General features: G+C 38.8%; 1 protein-coding gene and 1 long non-coding RNA gene across 3 annotated transcripts in view; one reads left to right on the forward strand and one right to left on the reverse strand.

Annotated features, from left to right (window-relative positions):
- Positions 1–7,477, reverse strand: part of SACS (sacsin molecular chaperone) — a 30,031-nt gene extending 22,554 nt beyond the window's left edge. Inside the window, exons 1-3 of the mRNA XM_026708905.2 lie at positions 7,291–7,477; positions 2,512–2,662; positions 861–948 (exon numbers count right to left, since the gene is read on the reverse strand). Coding sequence (XP_026564690.2) covers positions 861–948; positions 2,512–2,662; positions 7,291–7,292 — 241 coding nt within the window. The 5' untranslated portion in view covers positions 7,293–7,477. The remainder of the gene's footprint in view (positions 1–860; positions 949–2,511; positions 2,663–7,290) is intronic.
- Positions 7,478–7,522: 45 nt separating this feature from the next.
- Positions 7,523–14,222, forward strand: part of LOC148125258 (uncharacterized) — a 51,317-nt gene continuing 44,617 nt past the window's right edge. The window contains exons 1-2 of one of the 2 annotated variants that reach the window (XR_015744276.1): positions 7,523–7,825; positions 10,501–10,847. This is a non-coding gene — a long non-coding RNA (uncharacterized LOC148125258). Of the gene's footprint in view, positions 7,826–10,500; positions 12,721–14,222 lie in introns of both variants that reach the window. The other variant, XR_015744275.1, reaches the window with a different exon arrangement.

Genomic DNA, 14,222 nt, shown 5'->3' on the forward strand with positions numbered 1-14,222 from the left:
AATAAAATGTATAAACAAAAATGAAAAAGATATAATCCTTTAAGTCCCAAATCTAGTTCCATATTATGAGCAACATGAGTGTTCTTGTAGCTCTCATGAGCACTTATGAATCAAAGGCAAGTGAATGGATGGCCTCATCTTAATTTTTCATATTGCTCCAGAGGCACTGCTGTATAAGATGTATGTGGGGATTAAAAATAGAGGGACCAAATTCAGATACATTTAAACAAGGAAAGCCAGTGCAAACATCTCCCCAGAGAAATCCAATTTTGAAATCTGCAGAAAAATAGTACACAGTAACATCTGCACTCATTACAGAAAGCTACAGCCATGGTTTCTTAAAAACACCAGAAACAGACAATATTTAAAAATCTGTGCCCATATCCATATAAATTGCTTTGCTATAGGAGCAATCCATAAGCCAATATAACTATGGCATCAAACTAGTTTACTATCCTAAAATGAAGCATGAATCACCTTTGTACATTATGGTTTACATGATATACAAATCCAATCTCATAAGCATGTATAGGACCACTACTTTTCTATAGGCACCTGAAAATTTAATACTGGTTGTGGCAAAAAAAAATTTTGTAAGATGTTACATATGAACAGCAATATCAAACTAAGCACATACTCCTGAAACAGAATAAAGCTATTGCTAGAATTTGAGAGACATGTATTTCTATATCAAGTTATTAATAAATAAATTTCATTTACAATACACAAGAATGTTTACTGTATTTTTTCATTAGAATATTTCAATTTTTAAAAATACAGACAAGTACTAGAAAAACATGAATAAGGAAAGATGAATAGGTAAAAAAAATGAATGGATAGCATCTTATAATTTACTATACCTCCTCCTTTTAGGCCCTTGGACAAAAGATTTAAGAATACATGATTCTGAGAAGACTGAAGGTTCCCAACTGTGACCCAATCGAACAACTACAAGAAAAAGAATATTTTTTTAATATTCTATGTTCCTAAATAAGCATCAACAATTAAATACTTTATATGATGCCAATCAATAAATGGCTAGTTACCAAATGCCACCTCAAAAAAATAATTGAGATATAGAATATTATATGCGGATAAAAAGTACTAAACTTTTATTGCCTATGTTGTGAAGCAGCAAGGCCATTAATAAGATAAAAATGTTCAATACAGGTAGTCTTCGAATTATAATTATAACTGAGCCAAAATTTCTGTTGTGAAACAGGAAATGAATTTTGCCTCATTTTACTATTTTTCTTGACACAGTTAAGTGAAGGAATAGCTAACACCCAAGAAGATAGGTTCAAGATCCAGATGGATATTGACAGATTAGAACACTGGGCCGTATCTAACAAAATGAAATTTATGTAGAGAAAAGTAAAGTCCTACACTTAGGCAAAAAATACCAAAAGTATACATACAGACTGGGTGAAACCAGGCTCAATAGCAATAACTGTGAGAGGATACCAGCTAAATATGAGCCAGCAGTGTGCAGGAGCCGCCAAAAAAGCTAATGCAACAATCGAGATCAAGTGAGGTACTAATACCCCTCTATAAAGCCTTAATAAGGTCACACGTAGAGTACTGCATCCAGTTTGGTCACCACATTATAAAAAAGATGTTGAGACTCTAGAAAAAGTACAGAGAAGAGCAACCAGGATGATTAGGGGACTGGAGACTAAAACATATGAAGAACAGTTACAGGAACTGGGCATGGCTAGTCTAGTGAACAGAAGGACCAGGGGAGACATGATAGCAGTCTTCCAATATTTGAGGGGCTGCTACAGAGAGGAGGGGGTAAAGCTATTTTCTAAAGCGCCTGTAGGCCAGACAAGGAATAATGGATGAAATCTGAACAAGGAGAGATTTAACCTGGAAATCAACCAATGGAACAGCTTGCCCTCAGAAGCTGTGGGAATGCCATCACTTGAGACTTTCAAGAAGAGATTGGACTGCCATTTGTCAGAAATGGTGTAGGGTCTCCCGCTTGGTCGGGGGTTGGACTAGATGACCTACAAGGTCCCTTCCAACTCTGATGATCTGTTATCAAAATTTTTGTCATGTGACTATGAGGATGCTGTAATGATCATAACTTTAAAAAACGGTCATAAGTTATATTTTCAAGTGCCGTTGTTACTTTGAATAATCACTAAACAAATGGTTGCAAGTTGAGGACTACTTGTATTCAGTTTCACATTCAATTATGATCCTAATGAAGCATCCGTATTAAAGTCCTAAGTTGTAATGAGTTGATCACATGATTGACCTCATTTTATGTTTTTATGGCAGATGTTAAGCAAAAGCTGCGACTGTAAGTGGAAGCACCACAGTTGTTAAGCAAACCCATTGTTCACTATGATGTGCTTTTGCCAAAAACTGAAAATGCTGGTTAACAGCAAAACCATCATAAAACAAGGTGATGGGATGCTGCAAACAGCCATACATGTGACCATGGTGCCAAGGGCAGACATGTGATTGCAGGTGGGAGGGTGGCCATTGGAATGTCTTACTTACCTCTCTTCCCTGGTAGAACAGAGACTGCTCAGCTACCGGAAAACCCGTCTCAAGATAAATTAACTCTTTTATGGCTCCCAGATTTGTTGAATAAGGTACCTCAAAGGTTCTGCAACCCACATAATCATGAAGAACAATCACTGTGATTGACCTTAATTGACAAGGAAGAAATAAACACTATCAGATTAAAGGCTCATCAAATAAGCACTGTGAACAAATCGTGTCAGAGTATATTCGTGAACTGGAATAGAGCATGGTAACTAGGTCAGCCAATGAATAGGCATAGCAACTAAGTCAGCCAATGAGGACTGTTTGGAAACTGAAATTAGCAGTAGCCTAGGCGTGGCTCAATATTAAGCTCTGCAGCTCTGAAGCTATGTTAAGCTCTGAATATGTCTATTGAAAATGATACTGCTTCTCTTCTCTGCTATGTGTCTTGCTTGCCTGCTGAACTAAAGTGAAACTGATATCTGTTTCTGTTGAGTTTGCTCCATGTTGGGAGAAATCTACAACTGGTATTATAAAATTTACTTTACATGCTTATAAAGAAGTTAAATGAAGCCTCAGTCATCTGTGTTTACTTTTCTGGCACTGAATTTACGCTGCAATACTCTGAACAAATCACATTTATAAGCTTCCCAAATAGCAATAGCACTTAGACTTATATACCGTTTTACAGTGCTTTACAACCTTCTCTAAGCGGTTTACAGAGTTAGCATATTGCCCCCCAAGAATCTGGGTGCTCATTTTACCGAACTCGGAAGGATGGAAGGCTGAGTCAACCTTTAGCCAAGTGGGATTTCAACTGCCAAATTGCAGGCAACCAGCAAGCAGGAGAAGTAGCCTGCAGTATTGCTCTAACCACTGCAGCACCAAAATCTTTGCAAGGTTTGTAAATTGGGTTTCTGCTATTTAACTCTCAATGCATAATTCTTTTATATTAATATCCATGGAAACTAATATGATATCCAGTTCTGGTTACTATAAATGTTAGGTATGAACTATGTTTTTAAAAGTATTTTTTTCATTTGTTCTGAAATCAATTATATTTAATCATACATTTTAATGTTATGAGATAATTAAATCAATTATAATTAAATGTTTTTATAAGATAATACAAATTCATCATGTGTGCTTTCATAGATTTGAGAGAGTAGTAGAGCAACTGACAAAATATTAAATGAGACCATGTTCCTTTTATTATGTCATTTAAAAAAATAGCTATCTCTGCTTTTGTTTCTGTGATCTTTCTCAGAACTTATCAATAATAGTAATATTTATCTACTTAACCCAAACAAAATATTTCTCTATTTCTATTTTTGAAATAGATAATTTAATATTTGTTGAGACATCTATATTTGCATTTGTTTGTTTACTAAACAAATACTTTCTGCATCTTTTAATTTTATTTTAAAGAACTGTATTCCAAATCTATCGTAACCATATTTTTCCATTCCATATGTTCTTCAGTTCAATCCTTTCTAAACCAAAGCAATTAATAATATGCCAATATATAACAACGATTAGATAACCCATACTCCACTGAGTCTTCAGAGATATTTCCTCATCTACATAGAGAATCAGAATGACCATGGTAGGCAAAAAAACCAGTGGGAATGGGAATTTCCTTGTGGGAAATTAGTAAGGAGTACTGGAAATCTTCCTTCCTTCCTTCCTTCCTCTCTCCCTCTCTTTCTTCCCCCTTCCCATTAGGCAGTTAAGTGGCTGCTGGGTGGGGGAATGCTGGGTGGGGGAATTGAGAGAGTGGCTGGGAAACTGTCACAGCATGTTGAAAATTATCATGTCATTGCAGCAGGAGCTAGTAGCACTAAAGCAGTCACAACTTTCCTTAATTTCATTCCTCTGAGAGTCACCAGTGCCAAGTTTGGCTGCATCCTGTAGTTTAACCCATTTGAGTTACCTATATTCTAAATAATCATGGTGTTTGCTGTTTTAAAATTCAAAATTCCCTATCTCCTATTCATTCATTCATTCATTCAATTTGATTGCCCATCTTACCACAATAACTGGAAATTTCACAATATTAAAAAGCATTGAGCAGGGAGCTGGACTAGAAGACCTCCAAGGTCCCTTCCATTCCATTCCATTCTATTCTATTCTATATTCTCATAAAGTATTGCAAAATCTACACACAACACTCTATTTATTCTATTTATTTCCTCTCAATTTTCTATAAACTGATCTATAGCTAAAAGATCTTTTTCCTAACTCTTTACAAAAGTCTAAACAGTATGGGCTAGTAAAGAAACCTTGAACTTAATAATTTGCCTGCAGCTATAAGTAACAAGGAATGATGTGCAGATCACTGAGTAGACTAACAGAAAAGAAATAGAATGTTTGTGTTCTCCACCTAACACAGAAATGTTTTAAGTGGCCTGGATTAATTTCCATGCCCAACAATGTAAGAAATGAAGCAAACAACTGTGGGAGATAAGAACCAAGTGTTTTTCTTAAAACACCTCAGCAAGCTACTAAAAAATCATAACCTGTTGAAATTACAGCATTTAAAAGTATGCAATGTAACCATAAATCTTCAGCCGGTCAAAATAATAATAAAGAAAAGCCCAATGTTTACTGTATTGTGATGAGAAGAAAGCAAAATAAGAGGTGAAAAATAAACCACTGCAATAGCAGTGAAAGAATACCAATCAATAATGATCAGATTACTAAGAAAATATTTTGAGAAGCATTATGGTACTATATTTGAATGGAACACATTTCACATTTATGTCACAACCACAGAAAATAGAAATCAAGTCAGCCCAGCATTAAAACAAACTGTGTTTTTGTTTGTTTCAGAGAATTATCAGCACATTTCCCTCAAATTTTCATTGTTCCCCAAACTTGCAACATCAAGGCATACATAAAAATAATAATACATCCATGTGTATGGGAAATATGTATTGAAAATACAGGGACAAATTGTATAGGTAGGCCTTGACCTAGGACCACAATTGGGACCTGAACAACTAAGCAAGGTGGTGGTTATGTGAGTCATACCTGACCTGAAGATGTTTTGTGCCATAGTTGTTAAGTGAATCACTGCAGCTGTTAAGTGAGTATTGCAGTTGTTCAGCAAATCCAGTTTCTCCCACTGACTTTGCTTGTCAAAAGCCAGCTGGGAAGGTGGCAAAGGGCAACCACCTGACCTGACCCACAGGGGATGCTACAACTGTCGTAAACGTATGGTGGGTTGCCAGCGCCTGAATTTTGATCATGTGACTCTGGGGATGCTGCAAGAGTTCTCATAGTGTGCGAGAACTTTTTTCAGTGCTGTTGTAGATTTGACCAGTTACTAAACTAATGGTTGTTAAATAAAGGACTAGTGTAATATATTTACATGGGAAACCCAACTGCAAGCTATTGTAATCCAAAACCAGCGTGTCCACAGTGAACCAAGTATAAGTTTACCCTCAGCCTTTGAAGCCTATACTTTGGGCCAGATTTACGTTATCTTTCTACTTAACATACTTCCTAGCACAGTGATACAAATGTGTTCAGGTTCTGTTCCATGAAAATGCTTTGGAGCCCAGGGGCTCAGACATAGTACCTTTCTGAAACCCTTTAAAGTAGCCATATCTTTTCCCAGAGCAATTTGGCAGCTACCACGTTGACACAACTGCTTTACAGAGTTGCATTTGTGCTCCTGCACTGTACAGTTCTATTTTCAGAGGTTTTTGAGGGAGGGAAGAGGAAGTTACCTATTGCCTTCAGCACTCCTAGGAAAACTGGGATATAAATGCATCAAATAGATAACCTCTCATTGTACAGCTGTGTATGATTAACTATCAACTTATGCAGTACAATTTTTAACATCTTTCAAGCATTTCTCATTCAATCCAAGATTCTTTGCCATTACAAACAGGAGAGGAATTTCTCTCAAACCTCTCTCGGGCGCCCTTTCTGTTCTACCGAGGATCACCGCTTGTATTTGTTCTTCACTCCAATCTGCAGAAGCATCATTAGGAGGAGAGTGGTAGAGTGTCAGGAGTAGCACTGTCAGCTGAGTAACAATGCAGAGGTGGGCGTGGGCCTTTCACACCAGAATTTAAAATGTGGTGTGGTGTGGTAAAAAAATACACACACACACACACACATTCCTTACCCCTGCTGTACTGCTATTAAGATCCCCCAGGGATCCCCCTGCTGATCCCCCAGGGAAACAAAACACAGAATTATGAGAAGACCTTCTGGGCCATCCTAAAATCCAGTATATTTATATCTGGGTGTGTTTTGGGGCTTAATCTACACTTTAAAATGGAAACGTTCAATGCAGATATGCACATATATCCCTCCCTCCTAAAAGTGCCTTTTCCAGATAATTTCCGGACAGCATTAGGACAGTTTAATTCCAAAACAGCCGAAGAGCACAAGATTAGCAACGGTTACAGTAGAAAGCTCGGCAATAAGGAGCCACTGTCACCCTATGTGTCACATCGCCAACCAGAGGCGGCGCCCCGGCTTGGGGATCCTGCCGCAGGAAAACTGAGAGCCCGGGGCTCTGAAGCAAGCTACGGTATATTCCCGACCCAGGACACCATCCTCTCGAGGAAACGCGGCTCCCATTGTAGCCGGGTAACGGCCATTCCCAAGCTGCAGCAGCAGCAGCAGCCATCCCCGCCCCATTCAGCCGAGAGCCGCAGCGCCACCCTCGCGGGCGAGAGACCAGCTCCAGCTAGGGGCGTCTGGAACGCGCCGGGGTCTCAAGCGGCTCTCCCAAAGCGGAACCCCAAGTGCGCGCCACCCAGCTTCACTCACATGCCCTTCCAAGCTTTCTCGCCGGCCTCCTTCGCGGGCCGAGCCTCCTTTCCGTGACGGGCAGGCTGTTGAAAGTCACCGCTGCGCCCGCCTATCCGGAGGCAGGCTAAAAATCCGCTAGCCGCAGCATCAAGACAGGCCTCGCGCTTTCCTCCACCCAGCGCCGTGCCGCGCCGCCGGTTCCGCACATGGGGAAAAGGAGGGACCGCCCTAAGAGGACGGACGGACGGAGGGAGGGAGGGAGGAGAGCAACTGCAGAAGGAGGGAGAGCCGATGAGGGAGGGCCTGTGAGTAGTGAAGGGTCAAACGGAGGGTGGCCGGGGAGAAGGAGAGGAAGTGCAGATGGCGTTGCCTTCGGCCTGCGACAGCTGCAGGGTTTATAGCCCTCAGCTCGTTGGGTGCGAAATGTGGAGGAATCCTGACCCCGAGTATCACGCTTCACAAACACACACACACACAAGCCACATGTCTCCTCCATACGGTTCGCCAGTTACTCATTTTCCCTCCACCACTGTGTGATTCCTGACCAGAGAGGGTACGTACACAAATGGCCTAATCTTGTACGGGCGTTGTTTTCTAAATGACAGAAGTGTATTTATTGAGTTTTTTGCTGGGCCATTTTGACAAAAGATCCCATCTCCACACCGCATTGTATTCATTCAGCTTGCAGAGGACTGCCTGTCATAATAGGCATGGGAAAGCTAAACTCTTCTGAAAGCTAAACTTACTTTATTCCCAGTACAAAAGACTAGTGCAGTATTAACCAAAGTCTGTAGGTTTAAAACAACTTATTTATTTTTGCTTTTAGAATCTGTCACATGTGGAGTACTTTTTCAGAACCATATTGATTGAAAAATGCATTATAGTGTGCAAAAATAGTTGTAAGTCTACTCAGAAGTGTTACTATTTTCAGTAAGCTTTCCCTTGCTATGTGCTTTTAAAGGAGCAGCGTTGAATTTATGTTCAGTTTTATCAGATCTGCAGTGTACATATATAAGAAAACAAATGTAAGAAACTCTGAAGCCTAAGCCCATCTCTGAAAGCATATATACCCTCAAACCTTATATTGGAGCTATACTTTCATATTTGAAGCATCTAAAAACCTAGGTCTAAGTGGGAAGGTTGTGATGAACTACTTATTCCCTAATGTTTTGATTTCAACATATGACAACAGAAATGAGTTTGTAGACCAGGGCTGCCAAACTTGCAGCCCTCAGACCAGATACATCATGTGCTGGCCACACCCATGCCTGTTTAGCGATGGGGGGAAAAGTCATACATTACATGACAATGTTGTGACGTGAGCTTGACAACCCAGTTGCAGACCTTTCTCTACTGTAGTCTTTCCTAACCTTGACAACTTTAAGGCGTGTAGACCGCAACTCCCAGAATTCCCCAGCAAGACTGCTCTACTGTATTGTTACTCCACTATTACAGAAAAAATAAAATTAAAATAATTACTACTCGTAGATTTAAAATCTTGAAACATTCCTTAGGTAAAGATTTCTTAAAACACATTTATATACAATAATAAAAAGCTGTATCTTTTATTTATAATCTGGAATAATAGAATGTAAAGAGTGTTAAATTATCAGAAATGAAAGTGGCATTTAAGTAATTGAATCTACTCAATATTAAAGTACCAAAACCCTGTAATACATTTAACATTTGTTTCCAAATCAATGTAAAAATTATAAAATTTTGATGGCATTATTTTTGCAAAAACAAGATTAGCTAGAGCCTAGCTTTTTTAATTAAGAAAGATTTATATTGTTACACTTCAAACTTCTTCCAATAATTCTTCTCTCTCGTAAGGAAATGAAGTAGGTCTAGACAATGGCTGCATTGCTTATGCTTTGTTTTCTATTTAGGCAAGGAAATACTAAGTGTTTGGTAACTGTAGCCAAGCTGTTCAGAATAACTTTCCCAATCAGAAATGAATGAGCAACTTCTCTTTTAGCTTAGCTAATATCTCAATGAGCAATACTGAAAGTGTCACAATTTCCTATGCAAAATTTCTAAACATGGTAAAAACTGATATCTGTTATCTGTTCTTCCACATCTATTTCCCCCTCTGACCTGAGATATAAATTATGAATGAGCTGTTTTGAAAGAAAAAAGGATATTTATGATATGTAGTTCGGACATCTGTTTTTACTTTTCATTGGCGGTTTGGAGATAACAGTACCAATAATTTGTAGATGGTACCTGAGCATCCTTAGAATAAAATCTGTATCCAGCCATCATCAATCTTGATAGAACATGATATGGCAACTGTTCACTAAACCTAGAAATCATCAAACAAATAGATCCATGCACTGTGTAAAACTCTGGTTTATGGAATAAATCACAGTTTACAGAGTTTACTGACCCCCTAGCCAGTAAAGCGTGCTTTTGAAGCCACAAGATATTTGAATCGCATTCCCAGCCAAAACCATACAAGCTGCATTAAGGCTTAGTTAATGCCGGAGATCAATTCATGTTTAAAGCAATACTTAATGCATTGATCAAAGGTAACTTTGATAGCATATGTGGTAGATTATAAGAAATGCCTCTCTGGATTTGTAAGTTTTAGAAGTGTTTATAAAGAGCAATAAAACATGAATCATTGTACTTATTCTTCTCTCAGGGACAAGATACTTCCATGTAGTTGTACATACAGGTAAAACTCAAAAAATTAGAATATTGTGCAAAAGCTCATTTATTTCAGTAATGCAACTTAAAAGGTGAACTTAATATATGAGATAGACTTATTACATGCAAAGCAAGATAGTTCAAGCCGTGATGTGTCATAATTGAGGTGATTATGGCTTACAGCTCATGAAAACCCCAAATCCACAATCTCAGAAAATTAGAATATTACATGCAATCAATAAAACAAGGATTGTACATAGAACAATATTGGACCTCTGAAAAGTATAAGCATGCATATGTACTCAGTACTTGGTTTGGGCCCCTTTTGCAGTAATTACTGCCTCAATACAGACTGGCATGGAAGCTATTGGCCTGTGGCACTGCTGAGGTGTTATGGAAGACCAGGATGCTTCAATAGCGGCCTTCAGCTCTTCTTCATTGTTCGGTCTCGTGTCTCTCATCTTTCTCTTGGCAATGCCCCATAGATTCTCTATGGGGTTCAGGTCAGGTGAGTTTGCTGGCCAATCAAGCACAGTAATCCCATGGTCATTGAACCAGGTTTTTGTGCTTTTGCAGTGTGGGCAGGTGCCAAGTCCTGCTGGAAAATGAAGTCAGCATCCCCATAAAGCTCGTCTGCGGAAGGAAGTATTAAGTGCTCCAAAATCTCCTGGTAGACGGTTGCATTGACCCTGGACTTAATGAAGCACAGTGGACCAACACCAGCAGATGACATGGCTCCCCAAATCAACACAGACTGTGGAAACTTCACACTGGATTTCAAGCATCTTGCAGTGTGTGCCTCTCCATTCTTCCTCCAGACTCTGGGTCCTTGGTTTCCAAATGAGCTGCAAAAGTTGCTCTCATCAGAAAAGAGGACTTTGGACCACTGAGCAACAGACCAGCTCTGTTTTTCTTTAGCCCAGGTAAGATGCTTCTGACATTGTTTGTTGTTCAGGAGTGGCTTGACAAGAGGAATATGATATTTGAAGCCCATGTCCAGGATCTATCTGTGTGTGGTAGCTCTTGATGCACTGACTCCAGCCTCAGTCCACTCCTTGTGAAAGTCCCCAACACTTTTAAATGGCCTTTTCCTGACAATCCTCTCCAGGCTGCGTTCATCCCTGCTGCTTGTGCACCTTTTTCTTCCACACTTTTCCCTTCCACATAACTTTCTATTAATGTGCTTTGATAGAGCACTTTGGGAACATCCAACTTCTTTTGCAATTACCTTTTGAAGCTTTCCCTCCTTATGGAGGGTGTCAATGATGGTTTTCTGTACAACTGTCAGGTCAGCAGTCTTTCCCATGATTATGATTCCCACTGAACCAGACTGTGAGACCATTTAAAGGCTCAGGAACCCTTTGCGGGTGTTATGGCTTAATTAGCTGATTAGAGTGGGATACTTTGAGCCTAGAATATTGAACCTTTTCACAATATTCTAATTTTCGGAGATTGTGGATTTGGGGTTTTCATGAGCTGTAACCCATAATCATCTCAATTATGACACATCACAGCTTGAACTATCTTGCTTTGCATGTAATGAGTCTATCTCATATATTAGGTTCACCTTTTAAGTTGCTTTACTGAAATAAATGAACTTTTGCACGATATTCTAATTTTTTGAGTTTTACCTGTATACAAATCCCAGATAATAGTAACATTATCAGGGGCAACAATTATAAAAGAATGCTGTTTAAAATTAAATTTCAGATGCAAAACAGTATTTAGTTGATTGATTGATTGATTAAATGAAATGCAGCGTATATACCATTTGGGATTATATCTCAATCCCCGCCTTGTTATTATATTTGACATTTTAGCAGTAAGAACTACTATACAATGATAGGTCGGCTGTTTCTTTTTCTGCATCCATATGTAGATAAGTTTTATAGCCTGCGTCATCTACTTTGAGTGATTGTCTGGAAAGCAAACCAATAGCTCATCCTTTGGAGCTCCTGTTTTGTTTAATACTTGCATAGCAGCATTTCGACAGGTGAAAATTGTGGAATAAATTATATGCCAAAATTCCACCATCAGGACAGCTAGCAAAGTGCAGAAGTTTAATGCTAAAATATTAACCATTCCCAGTCTGCTACAAGGATAACAGGATCAGATCAATTGTGCTTTACTTGGTTGGTGTGTAACAGTCTGCCTCAAGCTAATTATTGTGGTTTATAAACCATGGTTTAGTGCACATAAACTTTGGGTTGCTTACTCTAGAATTTAAAAAAGAAAAATTAGTTTTCCTCTTTCCTAATCCTTCATGCCATTTTGATAGATACCCCACAAAGCATAGCATTTCACTCCCACATTCATTTGAGGAGTTGCTTCTTTAAGGCTGGTTTAAATTAGCGTGTATGGCCAGTATGGTGGAAAAAAAGTGTGTTGAATCACTATCTTGAGCCCCTACCAAGAACTACAGCCAAGTACGGTGCAATTTTGTGGGTTTTAGCATAAAACCAAAGGAACCAGTGGCCTTTTTTTTAGGCATTTGCAATAACTTTGATTCTGAATGGCTAGAGCTGCTTGCTTGTTTAGGTTATTTAATTGGAATCACTTCAGAGAGTAATCAGCAGTAGGCGTTATTGGGCAAAACTATAAATAATCAAATTAGAAAGAGCCAAGAGGTCTGCATAAACCTGAACTAATAATTGGGTCTTACTTATGCAGGCAACTGTACTGCAGCAAAGGACCTACAGCTGCAGCAGTTAAGATTCTGCAGTGTTGGCAGGAAAATGCCAATGACTCAGCAACCACATTTGAATGTAATGCTATTATGGAACTTTTCATACTATAGTGAGTAATGTCCATCTTTTAGTTGTTTGTATCTAATCCAAGTTTTTATGCCCCCTTAATGGATTTTTAATGCCTATTTTAAATATTTCATGCATGTAGAAATGGAGAGTTTTGATGATGATTTAAGTTGCTATTTAAATCCAGAATATCTATATATTATTCAATATTCTATCATAGATTGAAATAGCTATATGCAGCTTTCAGATCTAAGAAAACTGCTTTACTGAATACTATCAGCTGGAGAACAAATAGATTATTATCTTCAGTACCCTGTGTAAGGAGACACAGAATTATTTGGTTAGCCTCTGTATATGTGCTAGATTAAATACAAATAGGCTAATTTATTTATTTGTCAAACATGTACAAGATAACAAGTATAGGTATGAATATAAACAAAGGAAGTAAATACAGATAAATTGGGACAATAAGATGGTAGGCACACTGGTGTGCTTATGCACGCCCCCTTTAAGGACCTCTTAAGAATGGGATGAGGTCCATGGTAGACAGTTTGAGGTTGAAGCTGTGAGAGTTTGAGGCTGTAACAATGGAGTCGGACAGAGCATTCTGGGCATTGACCACTCTGTTGCTGAAGCCATATTTTCTGCAATTGAGTTTGAAGTGGATTACCTTGAGTTTGCGTCGATTGTTTGCCTGTGTGTTATTGTGGTTGAAGCTGAAGAAGTCGTTGACAGGCAAGATGTTGTAGCAGACAATTTTGTATACTATGCTTAGATCGGACCACAGACACAGTTCCAGATTGTCCAAACCCAAAATTTCAAGCCTGGAGGCATAAGGATTTCTACTGTGAGTAGAGGAGTGGAGTACTCTTCTCGAGAAATACCTCTGAACCCACCCAATCATGTTAATGTCTGGTATACAGTGTGGGTTCCAGGCAGAAGACCTATATTCAAGAATTGGTCTGGCAAAGGTTTTGTATGCCCTAGTTAACAATTCAATGTTACCTGAGAAGAAGCTTCATAAAATAAGGTTAACAATTCTTAATGCCTTTTTGGCAATGCTGTTACAATGAGCTCTGTGACTTAGATCATTTGAGATGAGTACTCCTAAGTCCTTGACAAAGTGAGGGTCATCTATGACCACTCTTCATATGTTTTATCCTCCAGCTTCCTGCCCTTAATACGTATGGCCTTACTAAGGCTTTTTAAAATGGTACTGATACTTCATGTGATCTTGATTCTATCCTTCTATTAATGCAACCTAGGATTGCATTGGCTTTTTTGGGCTGCTACCACACACCCGTTGGCTCATATTTAATTGATTGTCCACTAGGACTCCAAGATCCCTCTCACAGTTAAACTGCTATTAAGCCAGGTTTCACCTAATCTGTACTTGTACATTTGGGTTTTCTTGCCTAAGTGTAAAACCTTACTTTTCTCTACATTGGATATCATTTTGTTAAATAGGACCCAGTGTTCGAGTATGTCAAGAAGTTCTGGAAGTTGGGAGACGGTTGAGGAAGTTAATTTCCAGCATGTCACATA

Source organism: Pseudonaja textilis, chromosome 7, assembly GCF_049901715.1.
Source record: "Pseudonaja textilis isolate UNSWEBS1 chromosome 7, rPseTex1.2, whole genome shotgun sequence".
Taxonomy (NCBI): Eukaryota; Metazoa; Chordata; class Lepidosauria; order Squamata; family Elapidae; genus Pseudonaja; species Pseudonaja textilis.